General features: G+C 28.6%; 1 protein-coding gene across 1 annotated transcript in view; it reads left to right on the forward strand.

The window, feature by feature from the left end:
• The window catches only part of LOC142318097 (pyrokinin-1 receptor-like), a 147,306-nt gene extending 137,453 nt beyond the window's left edge, over positions 1-9,853 (forward strand). The window contains exon 7 of the mRNA XM_075354626.1: positions 9,168-9,853. Coding sequence (XP_075210741.1) covers positions 9,168-9,815 — 648 coding nt within the window. The 3' untranslated portion in view covers positions 9,816-9,853. The remainder of the gene's footprint in view (positions 1-9,167) is intronic.
• The last annotated feature ends 5,654 nt before the right edge of the window (positions 9,854-15,507 follow it).

Raw genomic sequence — 15,507 nt, forward strand, 5'->3', positions numbered from 1 at the left:
AATCTACACCTACAAATAATTGTGTTAAAATTAAAGAAAAAGAATTTTTATTAGCCAAAAGGTAAACATTTTGGAAACTCATCAAGCTTGAAATGATAAAGAAATAAGTTTAAGAAACTTGTATAGTTTACATTATTTCCACTAACTAGAACTAAAAATTTGTCTGTTATCATTAAAAAATTCACGTCTCTAATTTAACAATTTTATACTCACCTTTTATTATTTGTTTTTTCTTTTTTAGTTTTCATTGCTGCCAGTATGTAAGTCATAGTATTGGGTTCATAGAATACACTGTTATTAGATTTAACAAGTTGTTAAATGACTGGTGTTGACTGGTGGGGGAAGCTCTCTTCATCCATTAACCCCGTTCACAGCGTACATTCTCATTTAATTTAATAAATGATCAGCAGTTTAATAAAACAATTATATATGCTTTCATCCATGTAAAATCATCTACCAGTTTACATTCCTACACATCACATTTAATTAAATGAATGATCAACAAATTAATGTAGTAATTTGTAAGCATACTTTTCACTAAAATCATCATTAATAATAAAAATACGAGTAATAATTATAATAATAAATCGCTTTTATTGAATGACTAGCTCCGCAGCTTCGGCGTATATAGTAATATGCGTTTCCCGTAGCGGTCAGTCTTTTTATTTTTTGTCAAGTAATCGGAGGCAGGTACAGCTAGTCACACATACAGTAACGGTGGCAGAGGCTGTGTTGGTTGAGCAACAGCGTCGTATACCTTCGCATCCCTTAAAAAAATCGGAATTAAAAAACCCAAAAATGGTTTTTAAATATTTATCTCAAGAGTATTTGCAAACCCATATCTACTGAATATCTCGTTTACAGTTGGGATTGGGAAAATTTACAATCATTATTCAAATTTTTTTAGCTTTCTTCATCCCCTTTCAAAATCCAATTTACAAAATCTAGAAATTGGTTTATTGGTATTAAAATTACACTCATCAAAAATCAGCTTGATTTCTTTATTTATGACCGAGAAATTAAAAAAATAACAGGGTTTCAAAAAAAAATTTTAAATTACTTTTAACCTTTAAACTCTGAATCTCAAAAAATCTAGAAATTGGTATATCGATATTCAAATTCATTCAGTTAAAACCCAGATCACACAATGATAGACACTCATAGTTCACATTTCATTAATTTATTTCATAAAAGTTTGTGCTTCAACCGGGAAATCTCCACTACTATGTACGTATTTCTTTTTTAGAAATTTTTCGAGATGAATTATATCTAAAAATCTTCTCAGTTATGTCAAGAAACATGGGTAAAAATTTGGTTGCGATTGATCGTAGTTATTTTGTTTATTTAAGAGGAAGAAAAACCCTCTTCCTCTTTATATTATACGAGTATACGTATAGGTATTGTAGTGTTTTCGCGGTTCAACAATGATATTGTGACAGAATAACAAACAAAAATTTCTTACAAGTACATTCATTACCTTAAAGACATAAAAAAAAATAAAATAAAATAATAATAATAGCAATACGTATATATAACATAAATACAGTAATTACAATAAAAAGACAAGATTTATTTAATGACAGTTAGATTATAAAAATCAGAATACAGTCCAATTTACTAAAAACGTTAAAATGACTAAAAGAAACTAATATTGCATTAACAAGATAACAATAGAACAGTCTAAAGTTCATACAATTCACTTTCTGCCAGTATTATTTCTTTTACTGTTACAATAGAAATACCTTACATTTTATGAATGAGTAGAATACTCACTCTCACTGCTTTTTACCAGTAACTCACAGAACAACTTCCTGCTTTCACCCGTTGTCTACAATGAAATACTCGTGATGTACTCTTCACTTGTTACCACACTGTTTCTGGTATCGCCGGTGCAAAACTACTCTGTTATTGCTTGTTATCACGGCTGTGCCGAACATGGCCTTGGAGAACTACCGACTACGTTCTCTGGTCCATACCAGTATTATATCCCCTGGGGTGCAGAAGCAGTACCCGCCTCATTCATTTAATTGTTCCGTCCAGACCCATAAATTTTCTATAAATTCTTATTCCAGTCCAGTAACCTTTCTGGTCGACAACAGCTTTTGGGCCATTGTCTGTAGTACAAAAAACAAAATATTAAACAGACCTGTTACTCTGAGAAAATAATTCCTTTTAGTTCCTTCTGGATTCTTCTTCTCATAGTTTTTTCATTCTTCTTAAATGGAAGGAATTCGTCACCCTGGTCTGTTATACTGGTCCTATTACAATACAATACAAAAAAGTACAAAAAAAATTCAGCTGACCAAGTACCCATAGACAATGTCTGTCTGGAGAGGTTGAATTTGTATGAAGTATTATAAGCTAACAATCAAATTATAACATAAAATTACGCTTCAAAACTGTTTCAAATACAGATAAACATGAAAGTCGTAAAATTATTTTAAAAAAAAGAGAAGAAGCAGTCGTACTACAATTTGTGCAGAATAATCCAATGAAAATTTATAAATGAATTGAATGATTATTAATAAATATGAAACAATCGTAAATTAAGATGTAGATTTAAGGAAAACATTATAAACGTTTTAGGTTTCAAATTAATTACAAAAAAAAGATATACAAATTTTAACGACATACAAATACTATATGAAAATAACGTAAGAGACATTATGGCAAACAAAATAAATTTTAAGGTAATGACTACATAACATAATTCTATGGGAAAACAATTTTAAACTTCTGAATAAATCAGTAAAATAAAAAAAAACTATTTCTACCCACTCCATATTCTCTTTATTTATTTACAACCAATCATGAAAAATTAATACATCGCAAAATTAACGTGAGTTTCCTTAATTGAGAATATGTTGACATATTTCTGGGATGTTACAGATCGTCTTCTTTGTGTCCGCTACTTTACAATACTTTATTTTTAATTTTTATATTATTTTTTCCAAAATAAATATGACAAACTAGTTTATTGTGTATTTTGTGATAAACTAGTTAACTAGTTTATTGTGTATTTTTTATTTCTCTAACTTTTATTTAATTTTTAAAACATTATTTGTATTTTAATATTAGGAGCATCCACACGCTACAAAAACTCAATCATTCATGTAAATTCAGTAGTCTAGCATGGCTCAGATTGCAAGTTGGTAGTAAATTTTTATGGTTGTGTCTCATTTTGATCTTGCAGTTTTCATTTACTTTTAGCATTCGGATGAATATGACCTTTTGGATGATCATATCAAAATCGATTTCTATTCATCAGCATTCATATTTGAGTTACTTACCATGTAATCTAAATATTTTGTAGTTTAATTAAAATATACGTACTTTAATTAAATTCATAATTAAACAAAGGTTTCATTTTCAATCACTATCTAATAAACAAACAAAAAATAATACGAATCTATTCTGTTAGATTTTTCTAGGATTCTTTTCTATAATTATTAATTTTTATCGGTTAAGTGCATTAAGATGAATTTTATCTTTACACCTAAAATTCATCTTTACTTTATACCTAAATGAACAAATGTTGTAAGTAACGTTCATTTAACTTGTAGGTCAACATTTTTATTTAAATATATCAATATATATATATTTTTTTATTATGTCTTTATACATAAATATTAATATATAAATAAATTTATAATATATTATATAAATATATATTTATACAATATAAATCACTGCAGAGTATGAACACCACGGCACACTCAATTTCTAAATTTCTAACATCTTAAAATTACACAGAAAGATCCATAACAATGGAAAACTTACCCCTCTTTTTTTCTAATTAGCCTTCGAAACCATCGTAAAGTATTACTTCAGAGGTTGATATGTGTGACTACTTACTAGGATTTGAACTTTAGAACTCTTGACTTCGAAATTAGCTGATTTGCGATGATGAGTTCACCACTAGATCAAATCGTTAGGTTATGGAAAACTTACCCAATTTTACTCTTTATAACCCAAACATTGAACTTCTCATACGTTACCATATCGACTGAGAATTTTATTTAAAGAACTTTTCTTGATCCTTAACCCATTTTAAGACCGACTATCTCTATCAACTACCCTGTAATTTAAAGAATAACAGTTAATGCAGTAATATCAATTTAATTTTGCCTTCAGTAGATCCCTTCTTTTTCATTAAAGCTACAACATTTTGGGAAAATCACTTTATCAATTTTTGTTGCTTTACTGTTTATATACCATTCCCATCATTTCAACTATCAAGCTTCATTTTAAGTCATCTTAAATTAACTAAAAATATATTAATATTTTAGAAAATTATACTGTATATTTTTTTTGTCCAATAGGCATTTAACAATAATTTATTCATTTTAAATTATTTGGAAATTCATAAAAAATGGGAATTTGTTAAAAATAACCCTGCATGATTTTTTTGGTTTTACCTTGATTTTCATTCAATTGGCAATCAGAATGCAATGAAATTATGTATTATATATTTTTCAAAGGATATAGTAGCTTTTTGAAATTATTGGAAACATTTACTGCATCACATAATTCATTTTGTAATTTTGAGGTTAGTTTTACTCCCTTTACTATAGATCTCCTTGTTCTCAGCTGTCTACTGAATAATTTCTATTCTTCTTCTTTAAAAAGAAAGTTGAAATAAATTTAAAAACAAAAGTTTATTTCAACTTTTTGAGGCCAATTGCAAGATATTCCAGTAAAAACCATAAGAGTATTATGAAAAAACAAAACAAAACTGTAATTACAAGAGGAATTTAGAAACTTAAAGCATATAAAAATGTACCACTATCATTTGAATTTCACTGAATGATCTGTAAGTACATTAAGCACCAAAGGTTTTGTTTATTGAATGACTGTGAAAAATAAAAATGGATTTTGCAGCTTAGGAGAACTGATATACTTTACTTTGACCAATGACAAATGTTGTTCATGTAATAAATATACCAAAAGATTGTAAAGATTGTTCATTTCAGTTTTAGTAACCAGTAATTATTAGTTAACTATATTATTTGTTTATTATCTTGGTTTATTTAATAAATAATTGTTCTTAATTTTTCCTTTCTGGCAGCATTCAAGATGTTGATTTTATTTAGTATTGATAACATAGTTAGAATACTACTATCCTAGTGAAGTTATCTTTGAGATTTGTTTTGCAGATATTTTAGTTTTATATAAACTACAAAATGTAATTATTTATTTTCCAGTCAAGGAAGGAATATATAGTTATTGTTTCCTTAAGGGAATATAATTTAGGAGCAAACTTCTTTAAGTGGATTTGTTCTTTGAATAAATTTATAAAAATCAATTTAATGGCTAATCAATTTAAATCATGTTTGCTCTTTAAAAAAGACAAAATGTTGATGACAAAGGAAAGAATATTAATAGCAACTTGATAAGAAAGGACAATAAAGAAACTTCACAAATGATTTAGCTACTACTGATAGTAACTGAAAACAACTGAAGAGCAATAAATAATCGCACTGCCTAGAAGCATAAATTATTCAAATTTGAAAGAAAATCTTCATCAGCGTTGATATGAAGATAGACAGTTAAAAAACACTTTCACAATAAAATGTGATTCCTCTGACTATTTTAAATTCAAAATATTAAATACTTTTAATGTACAAAAAAATTTTAGAGGTCAGAGAAATAAGATTACATATGTAAATAAGATTAAAGTCAACTTAAGCTGGCTTAGAAAAGCAACCTTATTTTTCTTTTCATTCTATCAGCAAATCATTAAAAAGAAAGTCTACAGATATAATCTTTCTTTGTATATTGTACTCTTTATACTATATTGTTTGTTAATTAAAAAATAGTAATAATAATAAACTCATATAATAAATAATTAATAGATTTAAAAAAAATTAAAAAATTAGTTTTTAAAATTCTCAGTTTAGAAATAATTTCCACATGTCAAATCTTTAATGTGCTTAGTTAAAAAAAAAATCAGAATGGAAATATTGCGAATTTATTCAGAATTCTGAATTAAAAGAGGTTTAAATATAAATTATATTTCAATTATTTTATTTATTCTCCCAGCAAGAAGTATCTTAGAAAAAAATCTGTCAGTGTATAAATATATAAATTCATATATTTTATATACGCAACATAGTATACATATTAACTAAGTATAATAACTTTTGAACAGTTAAACAGAGAAAAATATAGTTTAACAAATCCTCCTACCACGAAACCATATATTTTTTGGGTATGAAACCATCATACCCAAAGCACCCAAGCAGGGGAAATCAACTAAAAATTTTAAAGAAAAGATTAGGATTGGGACATATAATTTTAAAGCACACTGAAAATAAAAATTTTGATATAAAGAACTTCAGGCTACAATAACCAAAATGGAGGCTATTTAGTTTTTCACAGCTATTTTCTAGTGGTGTATAACTGTTCATAACTGCTCAACAGCAATAAACCAAAAAAAAAGAAATTTAGCATACACTTCTTCCTCAAAATAAATTATTTTTTGTTTTGGGGTGTAGGGTAAGCCACTTTGAAACAAGCTTCAATAAGGTTGCCATAGACCAATGATTTTTCCATCAATTTTTTTTTCAGTGCCCTTTAAAGTCATATGTTACAGCCACACACATTCCATTTCAAATTTTTGAGTTACTCTCTTAGGACCCCTGGGTGTTTGTAGTGAGATGATCTACTCCCAAAACCTAGATTTAGAGGTAGAAGCAATTTTGCTAAACTTCATCTATACATTTAAATGAATAAAAGTTATTTAATAAAATTAAATAGCGCCATACATTTTTTAACTCTGTATATATACACGCACACATGCCCATGTACATACATACAAACACACTCTCGTACATACACACCAGTAAGATAATATCCATTTATTTGTTTATTCCATTTATAAATTCTTCATTTATTGGGAATTATTGAATACACTGTTAACTAATTCTTACTTACACATACATAATATTTTATCAAACTAATAAAACTTGGATAGAGGAACAAGTATTATATATAAATAATCGAACTACTTAATCTGTGTAAGCTGTAAGTATTATCACTATGTAAGAGCTAAAACATTTGGAAATTATAGATGCTTGTTTGAATCTCTCTTATTATGTTGCATAATGTATATTATCAGCTAGTATGTTATTAATTATTATCTAATAGTTATCTACAGGTATAATGGAACATCATCAAATGACCTTAAATTAACAAGTCATCCTGGTGTACACCAAACACAAACTACATATTTTTCATGTACACTATGTCACATTGAAGAGCTTCCTTACTTTCTTTTTCCTATTTAGCCTCCGGTAATTATCTTTCAGATAATACTTCAGGGGTTGAATGAGGATGATATGTATGAGTGTACATGAAGTGTAATCTTGTACAGTCTCAGTTTGACCATTCCTGAGATGTGTGGTTAATTGACGCCCAACTATCAAAGAACACCGGCATCCACGATCTGAAGAGCTTCCTGGCAATACACTATTATTAATATGATTGCTTACATTAATAAATATCAACCTTTCATTACATCAGCCTCTTCCACTGACGTTTAAATAGCACACATAACAGAATAGATAACAGAGACTGAATGAAAGTTCACACTTCATTAGTGCCTTCATCAGCTCATTTATTGCCAAGAATTATAGGATTCCTATGGAGCATCAGCAGAAATTGACATGTGCTTTCATGATGTCAATGATCTTCTTCTTTTTTCTTCTGAGTAGTATGATATACTTTATTTTTTCTGGTCCACGATAACTTTTTAATTTTTGCACATTTTTTAAAAATTAATCTCTTACCCTATATATCCTTAACATATGATTTACACTATATATTGTAATCTATATCTTCCCTCCCATCTTTTACTTTACATACTTTCTTCCTTTACTTATTAACTAAACCTGGATAATTATTAATGTGATGATCTACCAACCTAGAACTTTTGGTAAGAATTTTTCTATTACTTTCTCTTTTCTCCAGTTCACCTAAAAAACTATTTTTAATTCTTCTATACCACATTAAAAGGTCATTCCTAGCTTTTCTGAGTTTCACACTCTTCATGTTCAGTACTATGTTGTCATATTGTGCTAAACTGTAAACAAATATATTTAAAAATATTTTTTTAATTCTTAAATATATATCTGATATACTATACTATGCATTATGAAGAAAATTTTTTCTTTGAAAAATTAAGTTTAATGAATCACTTGGCAGAAATTTTTTATAGGAAAAAACTTGTTTTTTTTTCTGCAATAATCTTAAAAATCTCAATTTATTTCAAGAAAATATATAAGAATTATGGTAAATTACTTATAAAAAATGTCATACTCTTCGTTGTTTTGTTCATATGTTATTTGTCTATTAATGTAACTCCAGTATTCATAATAAGATATGAAAATTTAGTGTAAGTATTTTTTAGGAATACAGCTTTATCTATCTGTAAAAAAATATATTTTTAAATGTTTTTGTTGGTTACTGTTAATGAAGGTATCAGTAAAAAAAAAACCAGTTCTCCTAGTAATGGAAGGAAATTATTTTCCATTAAAATACATTATTTAGCAACACAATTAAAGTACCATATATGTATATACAATATATGCAAATATATATATATCATATACTGAATTATTCCAATTTCTATTAATAGCGGAATGGAAAAATAGTTATAAAGGAAAGAAGAATTTCTGTTAAATTTGCAAAAAAATGTGTCAGTGTGTTAGAGAATGTGCCAGCTGTACAAGCAGGTATAGAGTATGTATGGTAAGCTAATGAACAAAACTGTACTCTTATCTGACAGAAAATTTTCATCTCCTAAGATTAAAAACAAAATAAAAACATTCCATCTTTTTTTAGTATGTAAAAAATGCAGTTTGTATTAAGCAGAATATCTTCAGTAAAAATTACATTTATTGGTCATATTAATCAGGTAAATCTTCCAGCAAAAACAGGTTTCTTTATCATTAGTCCTTTATTACAAAGTATTATAAATGTTTAACTAACATATATTTTAGTAAATTAATAAATTTTAAAACTGGTTGTAAAAATAATTATATATGTATACATTGTAATAGAACAGTTTAATAATCAATGATAGATATTATTAAAATTTACTAAATATAATTAATGTACTTTGAAATTAAAAATCTGAGTTTTAAAACAAATATTATCTTTTGCAGAGTACGCTAACCAAATGTTTCAAAAGGAAAAATGATTTACAAAGTTGTGGTGGAGATGCAGTCTGCAGCAGTGGAGGTTGCGGTGGAGGAAGTGGAGGTACAGGGGGAACAGGTCGATTGCAGTATGCTGTGCTTTCAAGAAGATCTTCTCGTAATAATAACAGTCTTAGCAGTGGTAATAGTGTGACAGAAGATCTAACTCGTAGACCTCTTGTTGTTTCATTTCGTCGTCGTAGTCAACGTACATCATCGACGTCACTCGACTACGCTTCTAGTCCAGAAAGAAGAATAAATTATACGCCAAATCTTGGTCTTGTTGATCTTGTAGAAACAAGTGTTACTTCCAAAGAATCAGTCACACCCCATGAAGAACCAAGAATCAATAACACCTGGACACCGCCTTCGAAATCTTTGAATAATAAAATACCCAGGATAGAAGACATAGAAATATTTCAGGAATCTCATTTAAAGATTCAAAAATCAGTCAAAAAAAAGCAGGGACACAATTCTAATCCCCAATCATCATCTACAGATTACATCACAGAAAAAGAAAAATGTATAAGTACATCAGTCGATAAAGAAAAAAATGAAACAAATATTGTGAGAAAATCATCAACTCTACCTTGTATGTTGGTTGATTCAATGTGAATTTTATAGAAATTTATTATTCTCAAAAAAAATGTGATAATGCTCAATCTACTGTGTTGCTTCTGTGATAAGATTATATTTTGTGTATCAATTATTTATATTAATGTACTAATTCTAACTAAAGTAATTGTATAAAAAACTGATTACAATGTCAGCTGGTACTTTATTTAAATAATGTAACCACAATTTAAAAACACAGCACTGTGAAATACTGTTCAAAGTTATATTACTATTATGACGATTAATTATTTAATCTTAATTATATAGAACACAAATTCATCAATACAAATTAAAATTATTATGTTATGATGAAATCCACCCATGAGAAGATTGAATTTTATAAATTTATTTATTTTGAATGTCATTCATAATTCCATTTTTTATGAAAATATATTGTGATATTTTGAAATATATAACAATGAATAACTGTGCAATCAGCGATAAAAAATATATCGCTAAAAACTAAAACAAAAATTATATATCTCATTTTATGTAGTGTTTTCTCATATGTAATGAGAAGTCAACGAAAGATTTTTATACAAGAAAGAATAAGAAAATACAAAAATTTGAAAAAAAATCCCGTTTGGGAGTCGAGTGAATCTCCGCCAAAAAACAAAAGTGAAAAAAATAGACAAGAAAACGACAGACGAGTGTTATTCACAGTAATAGTCTAGTTTCTTATGAAAGGTCATGAATTTTCGTTCACTAAAAAAATAAATCTTTTCGTCTATGTTTAGTCAGATGGCCAGGCTACACACCTTTACTCTCTTCTCATCAAGAAAAATTATTCAAACCTTCATTTTTGCGTGTTTATTGGGTCAGGTGACTCAAGTTGTCAGGGTTCTAAAAATAATAGGATGTATTAAAAGCTTATTTTGAAAAATATTTTAATAATCTATACATCTAAATATAATAGAATATGAATTAAAAAATTATTTATTTATAATCAATATTAAATTTATTATACTAATGACACATTTAGTTGAGACTAGTTTAAATGAAGATGACTTGAAGTATTATTCTTTTTACAAAAAAATTGCATTTCACAGTCAACCGTGGAAAATGAAAATAAAATGTTTTCATTTGACATCGCATATTATTTAACATTTCCACGTGTACTTATCTTTACCATTAACAAGTATTACGTCATTCTTTTTTACCTATGCATTTAAAAACAGTTGACAGATTTCGACAGTTAATTGCAATTATGACTGATTATAATGTTCTGATTCATACAGAAATCTTTCCTTTACATTTAAACCTTCTTAATCGATATTTTTATACTTTATTATTGTATTACAGCTACATAAAGGATGTAGCTGATCTTATACAAACTTTATCCTTTTTTTATACTTAATCAGCTGTTATAGGCATGGGATTATCGACAAATTTTTTTAATAGACTATTAGCCGGCGACTAATTTCTATAACCCACTATTTTGATTATAGTATATGTAAAATCTAAAGGCGGGTCTACCCTACAAGTTGTCTCTACTTGCCTCTTCTACCCCCCACTCCTATAATCCGGCATGCGAAACACGTGCTACCAGTTGCAAAAAGCTATTAAAAATGCATACGAGAATTTCGTAATGCATACGAGCTATTTAAAAACAATTTTCGTAAATAACTACGCCCCATCAAAGAAAATCGTAACATTATTCGCTATAATAAATAAACAACTAATTTACATACTTTTGTATTACGTCATAGTTACTGTTTATTTAAAGAAAAACTTTAGTATAAAATACTTGAAAAAAACATATACTTTCAAGGAATAGATAAATAGATTACTTAATATACATCTTGTACAAAATATTAGGCGTAAATAATTCTTTTTGTAATAACAAATTACCAGAACACATTTCATTACTATAATAGTGAGGTCATAATTAGATACAGAGCAAGTCATTGCAAATTAATTGGTGTGACTTTTGGAATACAATATTTTGCTGCTGGTGTGAAGAGAAGTCACTGAGTGATGTAAAGAGCAGTGGAGGCGATGCCACAGCACACTACGGACCCGCCTACAGATATTACGTACACTATATTATTAGTCGGACTGGTTGTTCATGTTGAGTGGAAACGCAACCAGAGTAAATAATACCGTTAGTAAAAGAGTTAATTCTTCGTCTAATATTAGTCGTTAGTCAGGAACAGTAAATAATAATAAATAAGGCGCACCCATACGCAACTGAGATGACGCCGGCTTGGTTCATCATCGTAAAATTATTTACAAATAAATCATTTCCTCCCATTATTAATATTCCATCACAGTTCCTTTTTATCCGCGTAAATAAAAAGCCGTGTCTTCTTATTTAGTGCGACGTATCTTATACCGCCCCGTGTGTTTAATCATAATTTCTGCTCTTTATATTTTGCTGGACGGTAATAATTTTCTGTAATTATTTAAAAAACTGAACACATTCTTACTTTATAATTATCTTTTGGTGTAGTTTATTAGGTCCGGTATATATGTATAATAATTGTTTTTCGTAATTATAAGTTTGTCGGTCTGTCCCGTTATAGTTGTTTACGGGTTTCTGTTCGTCCCGTTACAGTTTTTCTTTTTAAGATGAATAACTGAAATCAAGTATTTTGAATTTTTTTTGAAAGCATTTCTCTGTTAAATGTAATGTATGTAAAAAAGAACTCAAAAGATCCAATAATACATTAAATCTAAGAGAACACTTAAAACGAAAATACTTAGGAGTAAAGAGACTCCTAGTAAAGAGTAAAGAGATTCCAAGAAACTGGAATTGCACTATATGCCCATGCTGATATGAAGTCATTGAAGGTTTCGATGCCACAGAAGAGCCGAACTCTTTAGAAAAACGTTCAAAGAATTAGCGAGGATAATCAATCCATGGCATCCACGTTAACTTCTGTCTGTATCTCTTCCGTTATCTATGTCAAATTTAATACCTTCTAAAAATTTAACCCAGTCGTTTCTGCGGTACAAATCTGAAGATTTGTCTGTAAAAAAAAATTAATAAAATTGATAATTTAGTGGTATAAATAATTATCAAAGATTTACAGCCCCTGTGTGTTGTAGAAGATGAAGGGTTTAAAAGATTGTTACAAGAACTAGAGCTGCGCTGTACCTTGCCGAGCGGGAAAACTAATGAATTTTATTATGCCAAACATTTATAAAAATACAAAATCAATGTTTAAAAACATATTAGTTAAAATTTCTTATTTCTCTATAACAACAGACGTGGACATCGAGAAATTCGGTTACTTTTCTAACCGTAATTAGTTATTTTTTTGAACTAGAACGGGGTGAGTTAATGTTTTTCGTTTTATGTACAAAACCAATACATGAAAATCATACGGTCAGTATTTCGCTGAAAAATTAAAAGAGGTTTTCCACGAATCGAGTATTAGTAATATAATTGTGGCGGTGATTTTGGACGGTGGCGCTAATGTGAAATATTAAGTAAAGAATTTAGGTCTCCCTAACATTCTGTGTGTAGTTCACATTCTTACTCTAGTAATAAATGATGCGATTTCATATTGTGATAAGCTACGAGATTTAATTAAAACGTGTAAAAATATTGTATCGCATTTTAAGCATAGTGTAGTTTCAACTGATAAATTAAGAGAAGTTGTCACAAATGGGGGAAAACGAATTAAAATTAAAAGCTGACGTTGTTACAAGGTATAATTCGGCGTTTGTGATGTTTGAAAGGTTAATAGAACTGAAGGAACCCCTGTCAACTGAACTTATAGAATTGGCGAAAAGTCCACAATCTACAAAAAATGTTCAATTTAATATTTTAATTAAATATGTAAATTTATTTAAACCATTAGAACTTCTGACAATAGTCATATCTTCCAAAAATTATCCCATCTTATCAAAAATTAATTCCCTTGTACGAGGAATTGTGCATACAGTAGTATAGCAGTACAGCAGTACTGTCTTCTTCCGTAGGCAAAAATTTAAAAACAGTTTAGTTTATGGGATTAGCAACCGCTTGGGAAACGTGAAAAAAATAAAATAATTGCATCCACAACGTTTCTAGATCCACAGTTCAAAGTAGCTGCTTTTGGGAATGAAAGCAACTTAAAAGTGCGATAGATTCGTTAACAAATGAATTGTCTTTGTTATTAAAACCAGACGAAGAACAGCAGCAGTCAACAGCTGAAAAACTGGAGGGGAAAAAGCTAATAAATAGCAAAATACATCTGATTTATGGAATATTTAAGACAACAAAGTAAGAAATTTCAAAAAGTGTAAATAGTAGCTCTTTAATTACTCTGAGGCAATATTTTGAGCAATCATATGAGGACAGGCACGCCAGTTGTACATTTTGGATGAAACAAAGCGATGTTCCCACAGTTGCTAACATCAGCTACAAAATATTTACACAATCCTGGGGATCACTGTACCATCCGAAAGAAGTTTCTTCAAAACAGGCCAAATTCTTTCGGAATGAAAAAGCAGGCTGAAACCATAAAATTCTGACATGCTAATTTTCTCGAATAAAAATGTATAGAAATAGACAACTGCATAAACACCTGTTCTCATGGTAATCTACCTAGTAGCTACATTTTATATTTACTTTTTATATTTTTAATGTTATTTCTCGTATATTTTTATTAGCAATATGCGTACTAGTCTTTCATATTACTATTTCTCTGATTTAAGTAAGGCGCCGTATTTTTTCAGTTAAATGTAAAAGATGAGGTGTGAAATAGAAAATTTAAATACAGTGTAATAATTGATTTTTTAATTTAGTAGTGCCTCATTAACAGACTATTATTTATTATTAAATGTTTTGTTTAATAAAAGTGTGTTTATCGTCATTAGTGGAATATTTCAGCAACGATAAAATGCCAAACTAAGCAAGTAAATTAACAGGTGAGTAATAAATGTACGTTAATTTAACTGTAAATATATAACATTTTTATAAAAACTGAGAATTAGTTGAGAACTGCAGTTTTATTTAAATCATAGCCTGCGTTTAGAATATTTTCGAAATACAAATACGTACCGCAAAATTTAAGTACCGGTACATGTATGTAAAGCACACTGTATAATTAGGTATAATGATGTGATCTTACGATGGCATGGCATGTTGAAAGGTAATTTTTTTTAATAAGCGTACTTGCTTACATAATATTGTTCATAGCTGGTGTATTTAAATTAAACGTGTAGAGACGGAGAAGAGACTGTAAGATGACCATGAGGATGGTGGGCTAACGTTTGGTACGGAATGAAACTGAAAAATATATTTCTACTTTCTATAGCGGTTAATGTTTTCGACTAACGACTAATTTATAATTCAATGCAAAAGCAATTCGATCTAATTGTTTGTGATTTTAACTAATATTGTCAGTTAACTAATATTGTTAGTCCTAGGCAACGACCAATTTTAAAAATCAATCGACTAATATTTGTGTGTCTTTAAATTAGTCAACTAATTTTAATAATTGATTAATTTTAGTCAAACTAATCCTATGACTAAGATATTGTATTTCGTTGAAACCGGTCGCGTCGTAAAATTTACATACTCATAATTTCACGACTTTCGCATACCACACAGCAATTTTATCGCGTATACTCTTCTTTAAAAATTATTTGATCCATTTATGCCGTATACTTAGTTTCGTCTTTAATTTATTTTTACCCGAAATGAGTTCAGCCAGCAGAACTTCCCATTAAAAAGGGAATACAATTAAGAGTGGGGAAA

This window comes from Lycorma delicatula, chromosome 1, assembly GCF_047948215.1.
Source record: "Lycorma delicatula isolate Av1 chromosome 1, ASM4794821v1, whole genome shotgun sequence".
Taxonomy (NCBI): Eukaryota; Metazoa; Arthropoda; class Insecta; order Hemiptera; family Fulgoridae; genus Lycorma; species Lycorma delicatula.